This window comes from Physella acuta, unplaced genomic scaffold (genome assembly GCF_028476545.2).
Source record: "Physella acuta isolate Inbredline_101_S28 unplaced genomic scaffold, ASM2847654v3 ptg000311l, whole genome shotgun sequence".
In the NCBI taxonomy this organism is placed as follows: domain Eukaryota; kingdom Metazoa; phylum Mollusca; class Gastropoda; family Physidae; genus Physella; species Physella acuta.
In genome coordinates, this window is record NW_026731830.1 from 610,238 (window position 1) to 632,454 (window position 22,217).

Below are 22,217 nucleotides of genomic sequence, written 5' to 3' on the forward strand. Positions count from 1 at the left end.
GTTTTATTTTCTTATGTTCCGTGAACTTAAAAGCTTTTTATTAAAAAGTGTTTGTGTAATACATGTGTGATATTACTTGACACATATTTAAATAAGGAAAAGAAAACAAATAGGAGTTAACCATAAGAGAACATTGATCAAAGTGATGGATATATCATATATATATATATATATATATATATATATATATATATATATATATATATATATATGTATATATATATATATATATATATATACAAACAACAACTGTTAGTTAAAACAACAGACATTTTGTTGTTATCTGTTAGCAACTTTCAAAGTAAATTAACGCGGCTACCGTTAGAGCCACATATCTAAACAACAAAATGAAAACAAAAAGGAGTTAACAATACGAAACAACGATCCACAATGATGGATGTATAACAAGATATTAAAAAGGAAAAAAAAAGAAAAAAAAAAGAAAGATAAGTAGAGTCAAACATAACAAAAGTTGTTTGTTATGATATGTGAACTGTGTTAACTATGAGATCAGAATCTGTAGGTGTAAGCTAAACAAAAGCTCTAGCTGAGACAATTAATACGATTCACGTTTTCAATGTAGGCTAGGTGTGCGTGTTTTCAGTCATCATTGACCATCATCACAAATATTTGCATCGCGAGGTCCGGAGTCACTCGGTGCAATAATTCATGGTGTCACCCCCACCCCCGGTAAAAGCTTGATGTTTTCACATTTAATACCAACATTTTTTATCTATAGTAGGCTGTTAATACATCTGGCGTAGCATTTTTTTCTCTATAGTTTGCATGTTTACGTTCATGGTGTCAACCCCCCCCCCTTTTTTTTAATGGTCAATATGTACTTAAAATACTTTAACTCTAATTATCCATTCATTGAACTGGCGAAAAATATATTAATTATGTATATCTTGCACCCTAAATGGTGTCACCCGGTGCGGTTCGCACTCCCCGCCCTTGCCTTGCGACGCCTCTGCATAGGCCAAAGCTGTTATTTCAACGGTAAAGAAAGCATCGATAAATAAAACTGCAAGATATTTCAACCTCACTGACAGGGGGAAAATAATAGTCTTGTTCTTGTTGTGTTATGTTGAGTTCGTTATGTAGTACAGTCTTTGTATCGTTTGTTCACTTCGTCTTATGTATTTGCGTAGTGCAATAAATAGTGCAGTTATATAATGTCATCCTGTCCAATCATTTGAGTGCGTTGATGTCGTCGTGCTTTAAGTTGAAAATCTACGATGAAGTATTGAATGGTTATAATGAATATAATGGTAGTGTAAACTGTCTTACTGCATAACAGTGGGATACAAAGTCCTCATTTTAAATAAAAACCAGTGTAACCTGTAACTAAAAGATCCACCCTCGCTACTGAATAAAGTTGAAGACCACAGGAAATAAACCACAGTTGTCACAGATTTCTACCTTTAAAAAAAATGATATTTTGTTTTTGAGATCTTTGACTAGTAATGTCAGAAACGTTTGTAATTTGAAGCGTGTTCGTCATTGCACTTGTGTTCATGCGAATTGGAGTATGCGTTATAAATAATCAATTTTTAACTTTTTCTGTTTGTATAATCCATTAACTGACATACAAGTAAGACATCTAGTTGAACATTTTGTTTTGTAAAACACTGGATCAATCAGGTAACAGGCAAACATACATTGACTTTCTGCGGATAAATCTCTTGACAACAACAGAAGCCAATTAATATATTATATTAGGGAGCCGGACGTTTTCCCGAAAGACTCTTGCCCGAATGCCGTTTGCTCGAAGGCCGATTTCCCGAATAGACACTTGCCCGAATGCGACAAACGCCCGAATGGACACTTGCCCGAATGCGACAAATGCCCGAATGGACACTTGTCCGAATGCGACAAATGCACGAATGGGCAATTGCCCGAATGCGACAAATGCATATAATTTAGTAAAAAAATATTATCTCAAAAAAAAAAAGAATAACAATCGAATGCAGGAAACTCGTTATTGGTGTATACTAGTTTATAAATTGTTCGTGAGTATAAAGAGCATACAAAAGTTACATTTATAAAACATAACAATGCATATTATTATATTAGTATTTGTTACAACATAAATATTCCTACGGCAAAATGTGTGGCTTGTTTGAAATTAAATTTGAAGAGAAAGATACCAGTTGTTGATTGGGGTTTAAAGTCCGCTTTCAAACTTACGTTTATATCGCAGACTGTTTTTTTTTTTTTTTTTTTTTTTTTTGGTGGTTAGATTTTGGTTTTTGTGTATGTACAGTTTAGTTTAATTTGTTTTCCTTTCATTTTTGGATGCGGTTTTTTATTGTGCAGGATTAGTATTTTGTTGTTGGGTGAATCTTATTTTATCTTTACAGCTTGTTATATTGTTTCTTCGGTTTTGTGCACAAATTTTTTTAACAGGCTAAGCAGAGTGGATGGGGCGTCCATAGCCAGTAATGTTTCTGTTGTTAATAATGTGTTTTTGTTTGTCTGGAAGTAGTTGATGAGTTCTTTTCTTTGATTGCTGTATGCCTTACAGTGTATTAGGTAGTGGTCTATTGTGTTTATTTCATTGCAGGTGTAGCACCATTTCTTTGTGTGAATGAAGGAGGCTGAACCTAGACGCAGCCTTGTAATTTTTTTATTAATGGGTGGCCTTTGGTCTTCTGTAACCTGCAGTCTCCCGTCGGGTGGACGTAGTATGTTGTGGGCGTGCCTACCCTTGTCGCTTGCGTTCCATTTTTGAATCCATTCTTCTTTTATTTGTTTCTTTATAGTAGCCTTCATTTCGGAATAGCCTATTCCCGTTTTCACAATAGCTCTGGATTCCACTCCCTTTTTAGCAGCTTTGTCGGCATTCTCGTTACCTTGTATACCGATATGGGAGGGAATCCAGATCATTTGCACCGAGCGACCCCTTTGTTTCCACTCGGAACATTTGTGAAGGATTTCTTCTACAATGTCGTCCCTGCAGCATTCTCCCCCTTTAATGGCCTGTAATGCTGACAGGGAGTCTGATAATATGCTGATGCTGATATGTGGGGTTGTTGGGGCGTACTCGAGGGCCATAAGGATGGCCGTTAGTTCGGCAGTGAAAATGGAGGCGCCGTCTGTCAACCTAAAGCTTTTGGAGTGGTTGAGGTGGGGGATGTGGAACCCTGCTCCCACTTTCTCGTTTATCTTTGAGCCGTCTGTGTAGATGGTTAGGCTATTGGCTGTTATCCTTTCTATCTCATTTGAAGCCTCAATACGGGCCATCACCGGGTCCTCTTTTTTATTTATCTGATTGTGCAGGTCTGTGTGTAATGATGGGGATGTCAGTTCCCAGGGGGGGGGACTATAGGTTTGTGGATGACTAAGTTTTGATCCGCGATTGAGGTTTGGTGTGTGCGTGAGCGCGCGTGTGTGTGTATGCGTATATGTGTTTGTTAAAACGGCGAATCTGAATGTTTTATCGTTAGGCCCATTTGATTATGCAACACTTAAATTAGCGAGTTAAAGCTTATTATTGTGTGTGCATAGGCCAGCATGTATATATTTTAAGAATGTCATTTTTGCTTTCGTCGTTTTGGTGCATACATTAAATATTGTCAATACAATACTTTATTATGTCTTTATTTATTTTTCTAATTAAAAAAAATGTACGCGTACTTTATTTATTTTTTTAATGTATAGTAGTGTGATGATGTGTTGGTTGAAGAAATCGTTGTGAAAGTCAACTAAAGAAATACATCTATAGAAAGGTCTTTTCATTAATAACTAAAACGGCGTTAGATAAATATCACTTTTTTCTTTGTTAAGTTACATAAATATCTTGACTTGCAGATCGCAGTTGAACTTGCATAGTTGGAGAAAATATTATGTTATTCTAAACGCGGGTCGTTCATACCTTATTGGATAACTTCTGTTATGTTTAGCTTCATCAGTATATTTCGAGTCAAAAACAAAAGTAAAAATAAAACATAAAATAAATAAACATATAAATAAATAAATAAATAAAATAAAAAAAAAACATAATAAAGTGGGTTTAGCTTTCATAATACTTTACTTCGTTGTATTTGTTGTGAAGTTTTAACATTGAATAGTTAAAAGCCTTGAAAACACAGTGTTTATTAAAACACGTACCAATAGTTACCACACTCAAATGTGTTTCATATGGTAATAGGTAGGAGATGAATCGCTGCATAAATATATACTGCAAAATAAAAAGTAAACAGAAAACACTCCACGATTAGTGTAAGTGAAACCTTTTGTAAGCAAAAACATTCACATGATAACACAGATCTCCTTTTAAGTCAGTTAAGAAAAGATAACTTATATTAGAAGAATACTAATCTGCGTCAACTCGTTGTTTAAACAATGTCAAATTTAATAAAATTGGAAGATGCAGACGAGTAAGAGTTACGAGGAGATAGAACATTGTGATTTTATTAATCATAGACTCAAGTTGTTTTCCCAGAAAAATAAACCGGAAGTGATATCCCCTTAACGTTCTCGAATATTCTTATATGAAACAACAGGGGATTGGCAACTCGGTATATAAGCATGATTTTAAATCCATTTTAAAAAGTTACACTTTTAAAAATAGAATAAAATCTAGTAGAAAAAAGAATTGCGTACCAAGCGAACGCCAAAACAAAATGTGCATAATAGTGCGCCATATTATTAGTTCTTTATAAATTTACATGCGTTTTTTCAAAAAATCGGAAATAGCGTAAATTAGTACTTCCCGTCAACGGAAATTACTCAAAATTTGACAGAAGGGAGAGAGGTATATCTTTTACTTACGTGTGAAATTTCATTTATCTATCTGAAAAAGTACTCAAGTTATATGCTTTTGAAAAATTCAAAGTACAAAAAGTACCACTTCCGGTTATTGGAAATCGCTCAAAAGTTGATACAGATCTACGATTTTGATAAAATACTTATATATGAAATTTCATCAACCAAGGTGTAACGGTACTCAAGTTATCGTGTTTACACACTGACAAACAGACAACGGACAGAATAGCAAAGTCCAGTTTCTACGACTCGATAACGCATAAAACGCCAAAATGTTTATATATTTGTATTTATAATTTTTGCCTGATTAAAATAAGTCCTCTATACTCCGCATGTGATGAAGGACTGAGGAGTAAAACGGTGAAAACTGTCAAAATTTCATGTTATTTTTGTGCACGATTACAATACTTTCTCTATACTCCGTTTGTACGAGAAAGTAAAAATCTGTAAAAATTTAAAAGTGCAAAGGGAGCAAACCTATAAAAAAGTGTCTAAATAATTTTAAAAACAACGTACACGTGGAAAACAAAATATTAAAATAAATTGGCTATTTTTTTGTTTGCTATTTTTTTAGAGTAATATCTATAATTATAAAGACTTTGCATAACATCTATTTTTTTAAATTATATTATCCGTATTGGTAAACATGGACACAAAATAGAAACATAACATTACATTTGTTTAATTAAAAATTCGTCAATTAAATGGCGATAGTGAGGCTAATCTAGCCATTTTTGACATATTTTATTAAAAAAATCTAAAAAAAAAAAGAAAAAGAAAAAAAAAAGTAAAAAAAGATAAATAAAAAATAAATTAAAAAAAAAAATAAAAAAAAAATACATAAATAAAAAATTACAAACAAGAATATTCTTAAAATGTTTATTTTATATGCAACTTGGTTTTTTTAGACCACCGTTATTTTGTGCAACTGTTTCAAATACGTATTATTAGAACAAATAATATGATCTATTTATGGCCTGATATGTCATCATAAATGAAATATCACCATTCACCATATCCAATTTTAATTGTCTGACGATATTATTTAAAAAACAAATGTCCGCCACAAATTGTGCATCACAACTAACATGTGTTTGCTAATACTGTTATTAATACAATGTAATTAGAGACTGCCCTTTAAAACACGTAGGACTAATGGACTACGTGTATCAAACATGTTTAAAAAATCAACAAGGGCTAAAAAAAAACTGGGAAAAAACGTTTTAATTAATAAGCCTTTTTTATTTATGTGTGTATGTATACGTTGGATTACATAAAGGGACATATTTACATGCACTCTTCTGAAAATATGGTTGTCATGGCAACGGCGGCCATCTTGGAAAAAAACTACCTTTTGTCGAGTTTTAAAATTTCATGAAGTAACATATATATCGGCTATATAATCATTGATCCTTCTAGTACTAACACTAATATAGTCAACTGGCTATTTTTTGTAAAACAGCTAGAAGTTTTTTTTTCCTGTTTTTTTTTGCATTTTTTTATGGTGAAATATCTCTAAGTTTAGCATTAATTTAAATGGAATTTCGCCATAACAAATAAAACGAGAATTTCTTATTTTCTTGAGCTAACCATAATAAAGTTAATAATATTTTTCCCTGTGCGGTATATTGTAAGTATTGTTAGGCAAAGAAGCTCTATTTGGAAAGTCGAAACGTGTCTTACAATATATTTCTCACACACAAAAATCAATAATTATAGGATTTTGAAAATCAAAATCAAATTCAAATTTAGGTCCAAGTCTTAAAGTAATGAACACAAAGAAAAACTGAACGAAATAAATAACTTAATAATTGATATCTGTATAAGGCGTGGCCTAGCGGCAGAGAGCTAGACTGCTAACCCGCGACACTCGCGTAAGAATCTGGGTTCATATCAGTGGAACGTCCCTGAGTCCCCCAGCGTTGATATGTATCTAACTTACGTAAGGGAAAAAAGGCGGCTGTACATAGGGCTTGCCACACTATCCCTTCACATGCCGAGGTCAATATGTCTTGGGAACAAACATGATTAAGAAAAAGAAGATAACTCTAGGAAAAAACAAACAAAATGTTATCTTCAAAGTTATGTGTTGTCAGTATAATTCAGAAAAAAAAATCCAGAAAAAAATATATCTGTAAATGTTGTATCGATGAAATACAACTCGTTTCTATGGCATGTTAAAACATTTAGTTCGTTTCCATGAACATAATTTCCATAATTTTCATCTTAGAATTTATGAAACCGTGAGATAAATAGTCGGATGCACATAATATAAAACAGTAAAATCTTATTTTAAATTAAATAAGTTTTGAACTACTTCTGCATTTGCCTCAACATATGGGTCAATCAATTGCTCATGTGCTCGTGTTTTAAATTTTAATTAGTTTCGGCCGTCGCCGTGGAATGTGCAGCATTAATGTGTGTTTGTCTGTGTGTGTGATCAAATATATGTGCGATTGTGTGAGTTAAGTTAAAAAGTGACATAACTCAATCACACATATGATCATCATCTGATGTTTGAAATATAGACGTTATGCTTGAAAAAACGACTAACAATTTATTCGCCCATTTGTGTATGTTTACATAAAAGCTCTTTTACGAAAGAATGCAAATATGTTTGCAAATATGTATGGGTAAAAAGTGGCATGAGTCTTTCAGCCATATTATTTTATTTACTGAATTTTATTTAGTTTCGGTATAGAAGTAGATCTGATCCTTTCAACAGTTGAATAACATTATTTTTACTGATTAGCACACTCATTATCAAGGATTATTTATTTTTCTTACCACCATCTAGAAAAAAATGAGGCTTCCCAAAAAAATAACTTGAGAAAATTATAACACATTGTAAATTTTTTTATTTTGTGTGTGTTAATATTCTCTATATTTTAATAATTGTTGGCATATACATTTTCTTTAAATGTAATATTGGACAATTGTTATCCGCTGCATTAAGCGCCCAAACTGGCTATACAACTACACCGATGACAAAGGTTGATTGAACTAATAATAACATCAGTACGTGTGTGTAAGTTTTAAATATTATCTCAAAAAAAGAAAGAAAAGAAAATGAAAATTACAACCGAATAGATTTTTGGATAGGCACATTTGTTTGCAAACAGAAAATGTTTAATACATATTTGTATTGCTTACTTACTGAGACAACTCATAATTATTACCATACGTATAAAAACGATAGAAGAGGTTCTACACATGTCTTAAATGAAAGGGTAAATGTGATTTCAAAGTACAATGCGTACAGGTAAAGCTAAACTTGGGATTTAAAATGATTAGTTATTATATGGTTTACTGGTTAGGTACTTTGCTAAAACGAGTGTAGTGTAATACTTTCTTGAGTGAAAACACTACTTAATTTACGAATCATCCAAGTATTGATTTCATTTTTTAGAGTAGATGAATAGTTTTCAATTACACAAATAGCAAATTTTGTATGGCTCTAGCTAAACGTCTGAACATATTTGATTTCTATTATACCATACGTTTCCTTAAGTTTTTAACGCACGTCCGTAAAAAAATCCCATATAATTCTTATTTTAAGCAGCGTCCAAAAGCTAAATGCGATATCATATATATATATACGGGAATAAAATGCGCGTATGTCTTAAATAGCCGTGGCACTCATTTATGAGTTGAGGTGCGGACTATTTTTAGTATGGCAAATGTGTATAACAATATATAACTAAAATAAATATAAGCTATTAAACGTCAAAAAATATATAAACAATTGATACATAAATATTTGTAAGCTCTCATTTTTTTTTTGAAAATATGATTTTCACTAAAGGAACAGTTATCCGAATTGAATACTTAATTTAGAAACATATGTATGTAGGCCTATTTGTCAGTATTAAAGTAGTTGATTGAACCTCAGGATAAGGTAATAAATGTGTAAATAAGGTTATTTGATGCAAAATATTTTCGGAGTAATTGTAAGAGTAGGAATTTTAAAATAGAAAAAAACGGAATCTTATTCGTAACAAAAATATTGTTCACTTACAGTTTATGATGTAATACTTCTTGTCCAGCAATGCAACAACACGGAGCTATATAAAAATAATGCAAACCATAAAGTCATGGTAAGACTGTTAGTATGTCAAATATAATATTTCTAAGTATCATTTTTGTTAAAGGTAAAATAAACATCAAGGAATTCGGTTAAAAAAAAAAAAAAAGACAATTGCTGCAGGAAAATGAGAAAATAGTGTGTAAGCACGAATTAAGAAATAACATACAGCTGATTGCTTTAAAAAATTCTTAACAAACCATCACCAAATGTGTCCTTTGTGTATGTCTACATAAAAGCATCTGGTCGCTAAAAGAAGTAATTTATATATATATATATATATATATATATATATATATATATATATATATATATATATATATATATATATATATACGATATATATTTTACGAAAAATGCAAATACGTTTATGTTCTTATGTCCAGAGAATGTAAACGCTTGTTATTAGAAAGACTTTGTATAATATATGTGTGCTATTACTTGAGTCGCTACCATGGATAAAAAGTGGCATGACTCTTTCAGCCATATAATCATCAGTTTATGTTTGTAAAAAAAATAGTTAAAACAAAAAATTAACAAATCATTACCAAAATCGTCAATGAGTGTATGAAGCTAAAATAAGTAAAATTTTTATTGAGCGACCAAATATTTTAAGAAAGAATGCAAACATGTTACATTTTCTTATGTCGAGTGAATTTAAAGCTTAGTATTATAAAGACTTTGTGTATTATTCAAGTGCTCCATATGGGGATGCCTCAAGTGCTAGGATTCCTATACACACGGGCGTTGTGTTTTTGTATTTTTGATTTGTTTATTTTTTTCTTAATTTAATGTGCCGTTTTATAATTTATCGTAGGTAGATGTTTTAAGCAAACGTAACTGAGCAATATAAATTACTTATATTACTGCATGTTTTTTTTTTACTTTAACTATCATTATGTACGAGAAATACTTATGTCGATTATTTTTTTTCTCTAAATTTTATTTAGTTTCGGTATAGAAGTGGATCATAGCCTCCTAGTGGTTGAATTACATTATTTTCACTGATTATCACAATACAACTGTAGGATTATATATTTTTCTTACAACCATTCAGAAAAAATGAGACTAAACAAACAAAAAACCACCTAGGCAATAAAACCACACATTGTAAATTATTTATTTTATATTTATATTCTTAAGATTTTAATGAATGTTGGTATATAAAGTTTCTTTAAAAGTAATATTGGACGATTGTTTTCCATTACGGCGATAATATTCTACTCGAAGTTGATTGAACAAAAAAAAGCACATCAGTACCATGTGTGTAATGTTTAAATTATTATCTCCAAAAAAAAAAAACAAAAAAAAACATGAGAATTACAACCGAATAGTTTTAGAAACAGAATATTTGTTTGCAAACTGAAATAGTACATATATATATATATATATATATATATATATATATATATATATATATATATATATATATATATATATATATATATATATATATATATATATATATATATTTCTTGTGTTTACGTACTGAGATAATTCATATTTATCATCATGCGTATTTAACCGATAGAAGAGGTTGATCACATTTCCTAAATGAAAGGTTACAAGTGCATTGCAATAAGTATAGGTAAAGAAAGCTAATCTTGGGATTTAAAATGATTACTTATTATATGCTTTACTGGTTAGGTACTTTGTAAAACGATTGTTGTATAATACTTTCTTGTGTGAAAACATTTTATTTACGAATCATCCAAGTATTGATCCCATTTGTATAGAGTAGTTGAATAGTTTTCAATTACACAGAAGACAAAAGTATAAAGACCCTATGGCTCTAGCTAAACGTCTGAACAGATTTGATTTCTATTATGCCATACATTTGCCTAAGTTTTTAACACACGACGTAAAAAATCCCATATACATACTTATTGTAAGCAGTGTCCAAAGGCTAAATGCGATATCTTATATCTACGGGAATAACCTACACGTGTGTCTCAAAAAGCAGTGGCATTCATTTATGAGTTGAGGTGCGGACTCTTTTTACTACGGCTAATTTGGGTAACAATACATAACTTAAAGTATGTAAGCTATTAAAACGTCAGAAAATATATAAACAATTAGGACAGAAATATTTGTGAGCTCTCATTTTTTTTAAAATACGATTTGTACTCAAGGAACAGTTATCAGTATTGAATACTTAATTTAGATAAAGATGTATTTATTTGTCAGTATTAAAGTAGTTGATTGAACCTCAGGATAGGGTAATTAAATTTGTAAATTAGGTTATTTGATGCAAAATATTTTCGGAGTAATTGTAAGAGTAAAAATTTAAAAATAAAAAAAACAACTGAATCTTATTCGTAAAAAATGTTCTTCACTTACATTTTCTTTTGTAATATTTCTTGTCTAGCGATGCGACAACACGGAGCTTTATAAAAATGGAGCAAACTGCAAAGTTATGGTAACACTGTTACTGTGTCAAATAGTATATTTTTAAGTACCATTTTTGTTAAAGGTAAATAAACATCAAGGAATTCGGTTAAAAAAAACAAAAGTCAATTGCTCGAGACACCAGTTTATGATGTAAATGATTTTTTGTGTGTATGGTTTGTGCTTATTACAAAGAAGATTAAATTTTAAAAAAAGTATATATCATACACTTGATTTGGTTAGGTGGGGTGGGATGGATCGTCTTATAAGTTTTAACCGGCTATCTTCTGTAGAATATATTGTAGTAATTGTAAGTGGTTTCAGAATACTAAAACAATTAATACTCCTACAATATGATTAGCTTTAAAAAACAGCTCATGAAAAAAAAGGTAAACAAAAATATATGCAATGCAAAAAAAACGTTAAAAAATGCTGTCTGGCATTTTGTGACCTTTATGAGGTACTGTATGTTTATATATTATGGTCGCGCTTAATTGTCATCACTGGTGTCTGTGTGCAGCAAACTACAAAGTCATCGTAACACTGGTAAGGTGCCAAATATATAGTGCGTTAAAAAACGTATATACTTTCGATAAAATCAAAAGGTAAGACAGAATTTATGTATTTGTGTGAGTTATGTCTTGATTATATAGCATTTATTTTTTATTTTTTTTTTAATATTTGGTTTCTCAATTGTTGCAGGAAGTATTTCAAATATGTCCAATACAACAGAAACACCATATTTGATATTTGGGCAGAAGTTGATCCATTAATTAAGTTGTAATGTGTATACATGGTGATGTCAATAAGGTGAGTAGTTGCGGGTGTAGGGAATAATTATACTAGGAGGTGTGCATTACAATGCGTACAAGTAAAAATAATCTTGGGATTTAAGAACAATACTTATTATATCTAATACTGGTTGGGTACTTTGCTAAAGCGAGTGTAGTGGAATACTTTCTTGAGTAAAAACACTACTTTATTTAGGAATCATCCAAGTATTGATATCTTTTTTGAGATTAGTTGAATAGTTTTCATGTACACAGAAGACAAATGTATAAAGACCCTATGGCTCTATCTAAACTTCTGAACAGATTTGATTTCTATTGTAGCAAACGTTTGCCTAAGTTTTTTTTACTCAGGTCCGTATAAAAACCCATATACAATCTTATTTTAAGGAGCGTCTAAAGACTAAATGCGATATCCTAAATAGCTGTGGCATTCATTTATGAGTTGAGGTGCAGACTATTTTCACTACGGCAAATTTGTGTAACAAAACATAACTTAAAGTATATAAGCTATAAAACGTCAGAAAATATAAAAACAATTAGGACAGAAATATTTGTGAGCCCTCATTTTTTTTTTAAATGTGATTTTCACTCAAGGAACAATTATACGTTTAGAATATTTAAGTTAGAGAAAAATATATTTATTTGTCAGTATTAAAAAAAAGCGATTGAACCTTAAAAATAGGGTAATTAAATGTGTACGATAGGTTAATTGATACAATATATTTTCGGAGTAATTATAAGAGTAGATATTTAAAATTAGAAAAAAAGATTCTGTAGAATATCTGGTGGTAGGTGTAAGTGTTCTCAGAAAACTCAAATAATCAATACTCTTACCATATGATTAGCTTTAAAAACAGCTCATGAAAAAAATGTAAACAAAAACCTTTGCTATCCAAAAAATGTTTTAAAACATGTTGTCCGGCATTTTGTGATTTTTATGAGGTTCTGTATGTTTATATATTATGTGCGCGCTTAATTGCCCTCACTGGTGTCTGTGTGTAGCAAACTACAACGTCATGGTAACAATGGTAAAGTGCCAAATATATAATGCGATAAAAAAAATCGTCCATACTTTCCATGAAATTAAAGTTACTGCAGAATACAACTTGAGTATGTATGTATGTATTTGTGTGAGTTATGTATTGATTATATAGCATTAAATTTCTCCCCATGCTGTTGATCAGTTGTTGCAGGAAGTATTTCAGATCTGGCAAAAAAAAAACACATGCACCATATTTGATATTTGGGCAAAAATCGTCACATTAATTAAGTAGTAATGTGTATACATGGAGATGTAGGTAATGTGAGTAGTTGCGGGTGTTGGGAATAAGTATACTAGTAAATAATATATTAGACACAATATATAAAGACGTAGAATATTAGCGTATAGAGCCTTGACGCCGTTTAAGTTAAAGTATTATGTGTGTTTATGTTTTATATGGAAACGTTTTTTTTTTTTTTAGTTTCTTTGAAAACGAATTAGGAGTATGGTTAATATTTTGACTTATACCTTACATGTACCGGATTGCACAGAGTGTGTGTATATTTTTATATGATGAGCTTGATTTATTGTTTTGCAATTAATGTATAATTGACTTTATTACTATGATTTAAAAGAAAATAATGATTAGCGTTAAACGTATACAAGTTATTAAATCAACTTATAGAATAAGCAGAATTAAAGGGAATCGTTGATTTCAAAAGCACTTTATCTTTTGAGTTGTTGAAAAAAAAAACGACAGACGCATCTCGGAAAACTGACATCTCCCAATGAATTGTAGCTATTGTTATTTTGGAAATAACGGTTTATGAAAAAGTTTGGCATCAACAAAATACCTGGAGAAAATAAAGACTGACAACGAAAACCAAGCATAGACATTGTCTATTAATTGTAGGTGCCAATGTTAGTTTAATGACTTTTTCCAAATGTTCAAGTAAACATTGAACATAATGTTCGTTCAATTATTTTTTCGAATATTAAAGTAAACAATAAACATGTTAGCTCAAATGGCTTTTTTTCAAATCTTCAAGTAAACATTGAATATAATGTTCGTTAAATGGCCTTTTCCAAATCTTCAAGTAAATATTGAATATAATGTTAGTTCAATGGCTTTTTTTCCCAAATCTCCAAGTAAACATTGAACATAATGTTAGTTCAAATCTTCAAGTAAACATTGAACATAATGTAAGTTAATTGGCTTTTTTCCAATTATTCAAATAAACATTGAACATAATGTATGTTGAACGGCTGTGTCCATATATTACAAAGAAAAACAACTTCGCACTTAAATTATGTAAGTTTAGTGGCTTTCTTTAAACCTTTCAAAAACATTATCAATGTAGTGTATGCAACCTGGTATTGGATTTAAAAAAAGAAAATAACTGGCTTTGTTTACTTAGCCCTTTAAAACAAAGAAGTGTGTGTTACGCTAAAACAATGAAGGATGCTACTCGCCAGTAGCCAGGCTATACCGCTAAACAAGAAAAGGACAATAAATGAAAGCGAGCAAAACGTAAACAAATACGATGCGATTTACCTATTTATTGACGAAACAACTAACACTTCTGTTTTGTTCAAATATAAACTGTGAAATTTGTGAACTGTGTGAAATGTGTGAACTGTGTTAAATGTTACAATTGTTGGAATTGTGGGAATATGTGCAGTGTGTTAAATGTGTGAACTTTGTTAAAAATGTGTGAACTGTGTTACATGTGTGAACTTTGTTAAAAATGTTTGAACTTTGTTAAATGTGTGAACTTTGTTAAAAATATGTTAACTTTGTTAAAAATGTGTGAACTTTGTTAATTGTGTAAACTGTGTTAAATGTGCGAACTATATTAAATGTGTAAACTGTGTTAAATGTGTGAACTATGTTAAATGTGTGAACTATGTTAAATGTGTGAACTATGTTAAATGTGTGAACTGTGTTAAATGTGTGAACTGTGTTAAATGTGTGAACAGTGTTTAATGTGTGAACTGTGTTAAATGTGTGAACAGTGTTAAATGGGTGAACTGTGTTAAATGTGTGAACTATGTTAAATGTGTGAACTGTGTTAAATGTGTGAACTGTGTTACATGTGTGAACTTTGTTAAATGTGTGAACTTTGTTAAATGTGTGAACTATGTTAAATGTGTAAACTGTGTTAAATGTGTGAACTATGTTAAATGTGTGAACTGTGTTAAATGTGTGAACTGTGTTAAATGTGTGAACTATGTTAAATGTGTAAACTGTGTTAAATGTGTGAACTATGTGAACCGAGTTACATTTTAGATCGGAAACAATAGGCTTGAGCAGGACACAATTTAGATTCATTGTGTTACCGTTTATTTGTTACATTTTGTGTGGTATGTTGTGACCATTATGTGGTTTTGTATGTTTAAATATTGAAACGTGATTAATTGTCCCTACTGGGTTTAGTGTGTTCACAACAAAGACACTGTGTAGATTTTGGGAGTACTTGGTTGATAACAAAATAAATGATACTGTCAACCTGACCCTTTATGTCAGATAGAATCCTCTAAAACAGCCTTAACAGAAAGACCAACAGACCTAATCACATGACCCGACTCAGATGCTTCAAGAAAAACCAACATATCTGAAACGACGGTCGACAGGCCTCAGTGTTCAAACATAACCAAATAAGGTCTGTGTGTGTGTGTTGATGTGATTGTTGCTACACATGGGTTTGAGAGAAATACTACACCATCACTAGACGAGATTTTAAAAAAAAATGTTAAAGTTTACTTGTCAAAACAGTAAACACCCACTATGTAGTTTATGGTAAACCACACCAAAAAATGGAAGTAGCCGACGAAAAAGATACGGTAGAAAGGTGATGTAATATCTCAACATAATTATAGAGTTGAGTTCTTGTGTGATTGTTGGTTTGCTGTACTATCGTGGTCTTTGGTAACGGTGTGTACAAACTGTGAATTTTCAGATGGACAATAACTAGACACGAAGAAATAAAAAATATTATTTTTTGAAAAAAAAAAAAAAAAAAAAAAAAACAACCACTACACATTCAATTACTCAAAACATTATGCGTTGTGAAGTAAAAGACATACAAAACCAAGACTAACATGGTCCACCTAATGCATACTTTATACGATAAACGACTAGTTATCGTACAAGGATGATTTTTAAATTGAAAATAATGTTTTATATCAGACGCCGCAATACATGTGGTACACTCACAACATTGGAAAGTTTTAAACGAATCAACTGTATACTGTACATTCTGGCGGTAATCTCGAAATCAAATTTAAGAGTCTATTCAACTGCCTTGTTCTGAATATCTAATACACTGAACATAACATTAAAAAAAAATTCATAAAAAACGTTTTAATAACAAGCTTTTATGTAATGATGCACTAAAAAGTAGAAAATAAATTATAGACTACTATTTAAATAACTATAAAGAAAAGCGTGGGTCACTTTAGTATCTATTGGATACCTTTACTAATGTTAAGGAAGACACCCACGCTTTTCTTTATAGTTATTTAAATAGTAGTCTATAATTTATTTTCTACTTTTTAGTGCATCATTACATAAAAGCTTGTTATTAAAACGTTTTTTATGAATTTTTTTTTCAGTACTTTACATGTTTTATTTACAATAGAGTTACATGACTAAAAACCATTGCGCGCCTACTGAACATCACGTTCAGTAGGCGCACAATGGTTTTTGAACGCAGCCATTACGTGATGGCGCAGCTATTGAAGGTGATGACGCGTGTGGTGTGGTTGGCTAGACATGCCTACTAATTCGGTCCAAATTTTAATTAATTAATAAAAAATTAATTAGGCATCCAATTAAGTCAAATTTAGTTTCAGATTGCATTGTCTTCATGTCTTGACCCACGTGCCAACTGTGAATCGTATCGGTCAAGTAGAACTGTCCGAATTTTCACTCCTGCGTTTCCGTCAAGACAGACAGACAGAGGAAGTGAGTTAAATAAAAGCTTGTAAAAAGGAAACTCATTATGGATAAAATAAAAAAAAAGATAAACGTTGCTTTACAGACTTGATAACATGTCATAGCAATAGTGATGTTTTAATGCCTAATGGGATTCAAACACCAACATAAAGACTTGTATTTAGTTCCATGAAATATATTGTACTGGGAAAATACAAGATGATTAAGCAATTTGATTCCCTTTGTCGAGCTACGTTTTTTGTAATGCATGTACACATTCTCATTATGATTTTGAGTAGGTTAATTATAGAGTGATGTGTTTCAGCCCTTACCGATAATGCATCTCTAGAGGTGAGCAAAAGGTGAATAGTGTTTGGTTAGTAAGACAAATCCTAAAAAATACCGGATATCTGGAGAGATAGTCCAACTCGTGCGCAAAAAAAAAAGAAAAAGGAAAAAAAAAAGAGTGTTTACTATATAGGTCAAGTAAACAAACTATGAGACACAATAATGTAAAAAAAGAGCAGATGAGCAACAAAACTATAGATTTGATTAATGCAAATTTTTATTCAGTGTTGAAATATTAACGGAACAGTTTCACGAGTTCTTAGCTAATGGACGTAAGAACACCGTATATACTTAAAAATAAACTAGATATTCTAACGTTAAAAATAAGTAGATTGGTTAAATGGTAGAAAACCGATATAAAAATAAATGTAATGTTTTTAAATCTACTTTCAACTATGATCATTTTTTATATTGTTTTTCTCGATTAACTAATGCTGTTCTTTATAATAATTGTTTTCAATATATTAAAGATATGATTTAATTAGCATATATTTAACTGGATTTAGTAACAAAAAATATGGTACTTTTGGCTTAATTTCTTTTATGTAGGCCTATTGACTTTTGATGCGTATATGATTTTTTTATGTGTTGGCGCTTACGTTTATGCACATAGCTGTGGCATGATTGTATGCACGCATTGTAACTAGAATTTAATACATAGATTACAACCTACTAAAGTAGGAACTATTACGCCTTCGTCATAATGTAAAATGTTATTTTATAAAACTATTATAAAATAAAAGAAGCGAACAGATAATGTGCTATCTAATACATGTTATTAGTCAAGAAAACTCTAGGTATGTTAATCCACAATTCTTGCCTGACAAAACAAAAAAATCAAAACAACGCAGAGGAGTCAACTATTGCCCGACCAAAAAAATCAAAACAATTTTTAAAAATTATAAAAACATATAGCAGAACGAATGTTGAATAAGGAGATGCTGTTACATAGCATTATATAATATACAAGGGACAAAACTATGCACTTGTCAAGGTAGCGTCCCTTATTGTCTGTCGTGGTGTGAGAGCTGTATCAACACTATAGAGCCGGACACCCACCGAAGTAGACTCTAGAGACATTATTTATATTTTTTTCAATATGCCCGTGCTATCCAGTCGACATACCCAGCACTGAAACATTCTATTATAGAGACCTACACGACACTCTGGATGGTAACCTGCATAGAGACTTTGTGACATTTTTAGATACTAGTTTAAAAAATGTATTGAATAGTTTAAAATCAGTAGCCTCAATTAGTAAATAAACTCACAAATTTGTGTTCATTATATATGGCTAGATCTGACAAAGAAACACATTAGAGCGTAGGCATGATTTATCTTGATTTTTTTGTTACTATCTTGTAAACCAAGTATTTGTTAATTTTGTTGTACAGGCAGAATACAAGCTGATTATGTGTGTGTGTTAATTGTGAGATTTATGGATTGCTTATATATGACATTTAATTTCTTCCATTCTGTTAACCAGTTGATATATTGTTGCAGTATGTATTTCGGATCTGGCCAGTAAAACAGATACACCATCACCGCACTGTAAAGAAAAACTTATATCGCCGTGAGTAAATATACTGTAAATTGTGTGTGGCTGGGATGTAGACATTGTGTACTCAAAAGTTTATCAGGATAGGATATATGTGTATAGTAAACTTTATGTGGATGGATGTGCAATATTTTTTGTATGCGGCTGAATGTATGTAAAATAATTACGTGAATAATATACTAGACACAATATATAAAGACGTAGATCATTAACATATAGAGCCTTGACGCCGTTTAAGTTAAAGTATTATATTTGTTTATGTATGTATACAAACGTTTTTTTTTTTTTTTTTGAAAGCGAATTAGTAGTATGGTAAATACTTTGACTTATACATCACATGTACCGGATCGTACCGTACACAATATGTGACCAGGCTTACAGTGTTCTTATTTGTATACGATTTTATGGATTTAAGGTTTGGCAAATAATGTTTAATCGACTTTATTAATATGATTTAAAAGAAAATATGATTAGCGTTAAGCTTATACAAGTAATTACATTGACTTATAGAATAAACAGAATTAAAGGTAATCTTTAATGATATAAGCGGTTTATCTTTAGAAAATAAATATATGAAACTGCTGACAAAGTAAAGAACAAATATGTGTGTCAAATGCACTTCACATACAGGAGACTCAGTAATCTAAAAGAATCTTATTTAGCTGAGGTGGTTAACATCAGCGTCATAGCTATTGCAGGATTAGTTCTGATGATCACGAGCCAAGTGATTTACACTTTTGAGTTGTTGAAAAAAAAAAGACAGACCCACCTCGGAAAATGATGAAAGTAGCACAAGAAATTGTCGTTATTGTTTGTTGGAAGTAACAGTTTATGAAAAAGTTTGCTTTAAAGAAAATACCTGGAGAAAATAAAGACTGACACCGAAAACAAGCAAAGCCATTGTTATTTAATTTTAGATGCCAATGTTAGTTCAATGGCTTTGTGCAATTCTTCAAGTAAACATTGAATATAATGTAAGTTCAATGGCTCTTTTTCCTAATCTTCAAGCAAACATTGAACAAAATGTTCGTTAATTGGCTTTTTTTTTAAATCTTGAAGTAAACATTGAACATAATGTATGTTGAACGGCTGTGTTCATATCGTCCCCTCAGTATTATCTTGTTCTAACTACAAATTTTGATTTTTTCGAAAAACTCGACCCTATGATGTAGAAAAGCACTATGTTCAATCTCCACTTATCTACGTGACTCTAAGTCATCTGCTTCCTACCAAACTTTACAATTTCACATTGTTCTAACTACAAGTTGATGCATTTGGCCAGTATAATCTTGTTCTATGTCAGTTTTATAATATGATTTTGTTCTAACAGTATATAATCTATATAAAATTAACGCATAAATTTTCCTTGGATACGCTAGAATTATAATGTTCTATGTCCGATTCTGCCAATGAAATCAGCTGTTTAAGTCATGTGACTTGTGCGTCGATTTTGGTTGTCATGCAAATAAACTGACTGAATTACCAGATCCTGAATCGTAAGTATATTTATCTTTTATATGTTGTCTTAACTGTGTTATTTTACACATATTTAGTTCAAAGTTTGTTAAAATATCTTAATTAATAATAGGCCTAATATTGTTAATGTACACCGTAGTATACGCCTATACTAATTGTATTGTTTAGTAGTATATTAGTTTAATAGTATCTGTAGGGTTTACTTTGTATTTATATTATCAAAATCATAATGAGGAGGTGTTCCAATATATGGATGATGAAAACAATGTCTTTGTTACAGATCAAAATGTAAAGTAATTCATTGTTAGTAACTTATTAGTCTTAAAACCACGAATATAAGTTTATTCCTGGTTTTCAGTTTAGTATTAGTGTGGCAGAGGGGGGTGGGGTGGGGCGGGGGGAAATAAGTCCTTCTGTTTTTGCACTTTGTACTGACGTAGTCTATCTTTATTTCTATCCACAGAGAAGTGCGAAAGAGAACAATAAAAACAACAGAGACCTGGTAATGCAGTGTCAATGATATGGGTATTGGCGCTGCCTGTAGTCAAGTTGCGCAGCATCATTATGAGAAAAGAAACAGTGTTTATATATATTCTCAATATTCGATTACAAGATTGGTTGTTTTTTAATTAGGGAACTGTGTATATTGTGTAAAATTAATACATTATTTTTTAAGCTAATTCCTGAGATTTGCATTTATTGTATTAATACTTTAATTCCAGTTGTATCACAAGGCTGGGTGCGTGGTGTGATCCGCACGTGCGCCATTTAGTGGGCGACACCAATGTGAAAAACACTAAAATTTACAGCCAATATAATTCTTTATCCAGTTAATCTTAAAATAAAATTATAGGGTAGAGGGGTGACACAAAACCAAAAATGTAAAATTGTAAGAGGGTGGAGGGTTGACACCCTCAATTACCACACCGAGTGTCACCCTAACTAGACTCGCCACTGACTAAATCAAATTATGTTAATGTATGCAGATAACCCAAAGTTACAGAATAAACTTTACATTTTAATGCACAAACCCACTTATAAAGAACACTTAGAAAAGAAAAGCCTGAAACATCTCCCAGTATACCGGAGTTTTCAATTCAGTCGAATAAAGTGGGCTCCCTAATTTCAGCAGAAAAGAAGAAAGATTTGAAAAAAATGATGCCCTACATGCCAGAGATTGACAGGAAATTTATGGCTACTCTTTGTGGCTCGTTATCATCTATTTCTAAATTACAAAGCCTTTAACAGTACGCTTTTAAAGCACTGTCGGCAAGTGTTATTTTTGCTTAAACTGTTTTGATTATAAAAACAAAGTTTATGTATTTTCTCAATATTCATTATTACAAGTTCTTGTTTTTTTTTTTTTTTTTTTTTTTTTTTTTTTTAACGGCTCATTGTGTAGAATTAAAACATTAAAATCTATTGAACCTATCTATTGACTTGTGAATTCATTTTATTAATACATTAAATCAAAATTCTGTATGCAAAAACATACTTACAACTTTAAATATTACTTGTTCTGTAATGTAGTGCAAAAAATATTTTTTGCACGTTGCGGTAATCAAAAATATGAAAGTAAAGACCGGGAACAATAGGATAGAAAACAAGAAGACATTGCTAATACAGAAAGTAGATAATACTTCTAGAAAAGCTATTATAACTGCCTAAAAAACACAAAATTTGACTTAGAACATTATACAATTTTTGAAATCTGATCACTTTCATCGTATTTTGTTCTATCTCAAAAGTGAAAAATAATTATTATGGTCTTCTAATGGTACATAAAGTAATAAAAATAACTTGGATGCTCATTGCTTAATGCCCTTTAACATTTTATCTAAAAAAAATGAATTGGAACAGTTTAAATATAAGAATCAGACCAC

The 22,217-nt window shown here is 30.9% G+C and overlaps 1 protein-coding gene across 1 annotated transcript; it reads right to left on the reverse strand.

The window, feature by feature from the left end:
* Positions 1 to 2,367: 2,367 nt before the first annotated feature.
* Positions 2,368 to 3,246, reverse strand: LOC131940182 (uncharacterized). Its single transcript, XM_059298806.1, has one exon. It carries the CDS (start codon positions 3,244 to 3,246, stop codon positions 2,368 to 2,370), a length of 879 nt encoding a protein of 292 aa, XP_059154789.1.
* Positions 3,247 to 22,217: the final 18,971 nt, after the last annotated feature.

Excerpts from the sequence above, each read along its gene's own strand:
- LOC131940182 (XM_059298806.1), bottom strand. The coding sequence starts at position 3,246 with ATGGCCCGTATTGAGGCTTCAAATGAGATAGAAAGGATAACAGCCAAT.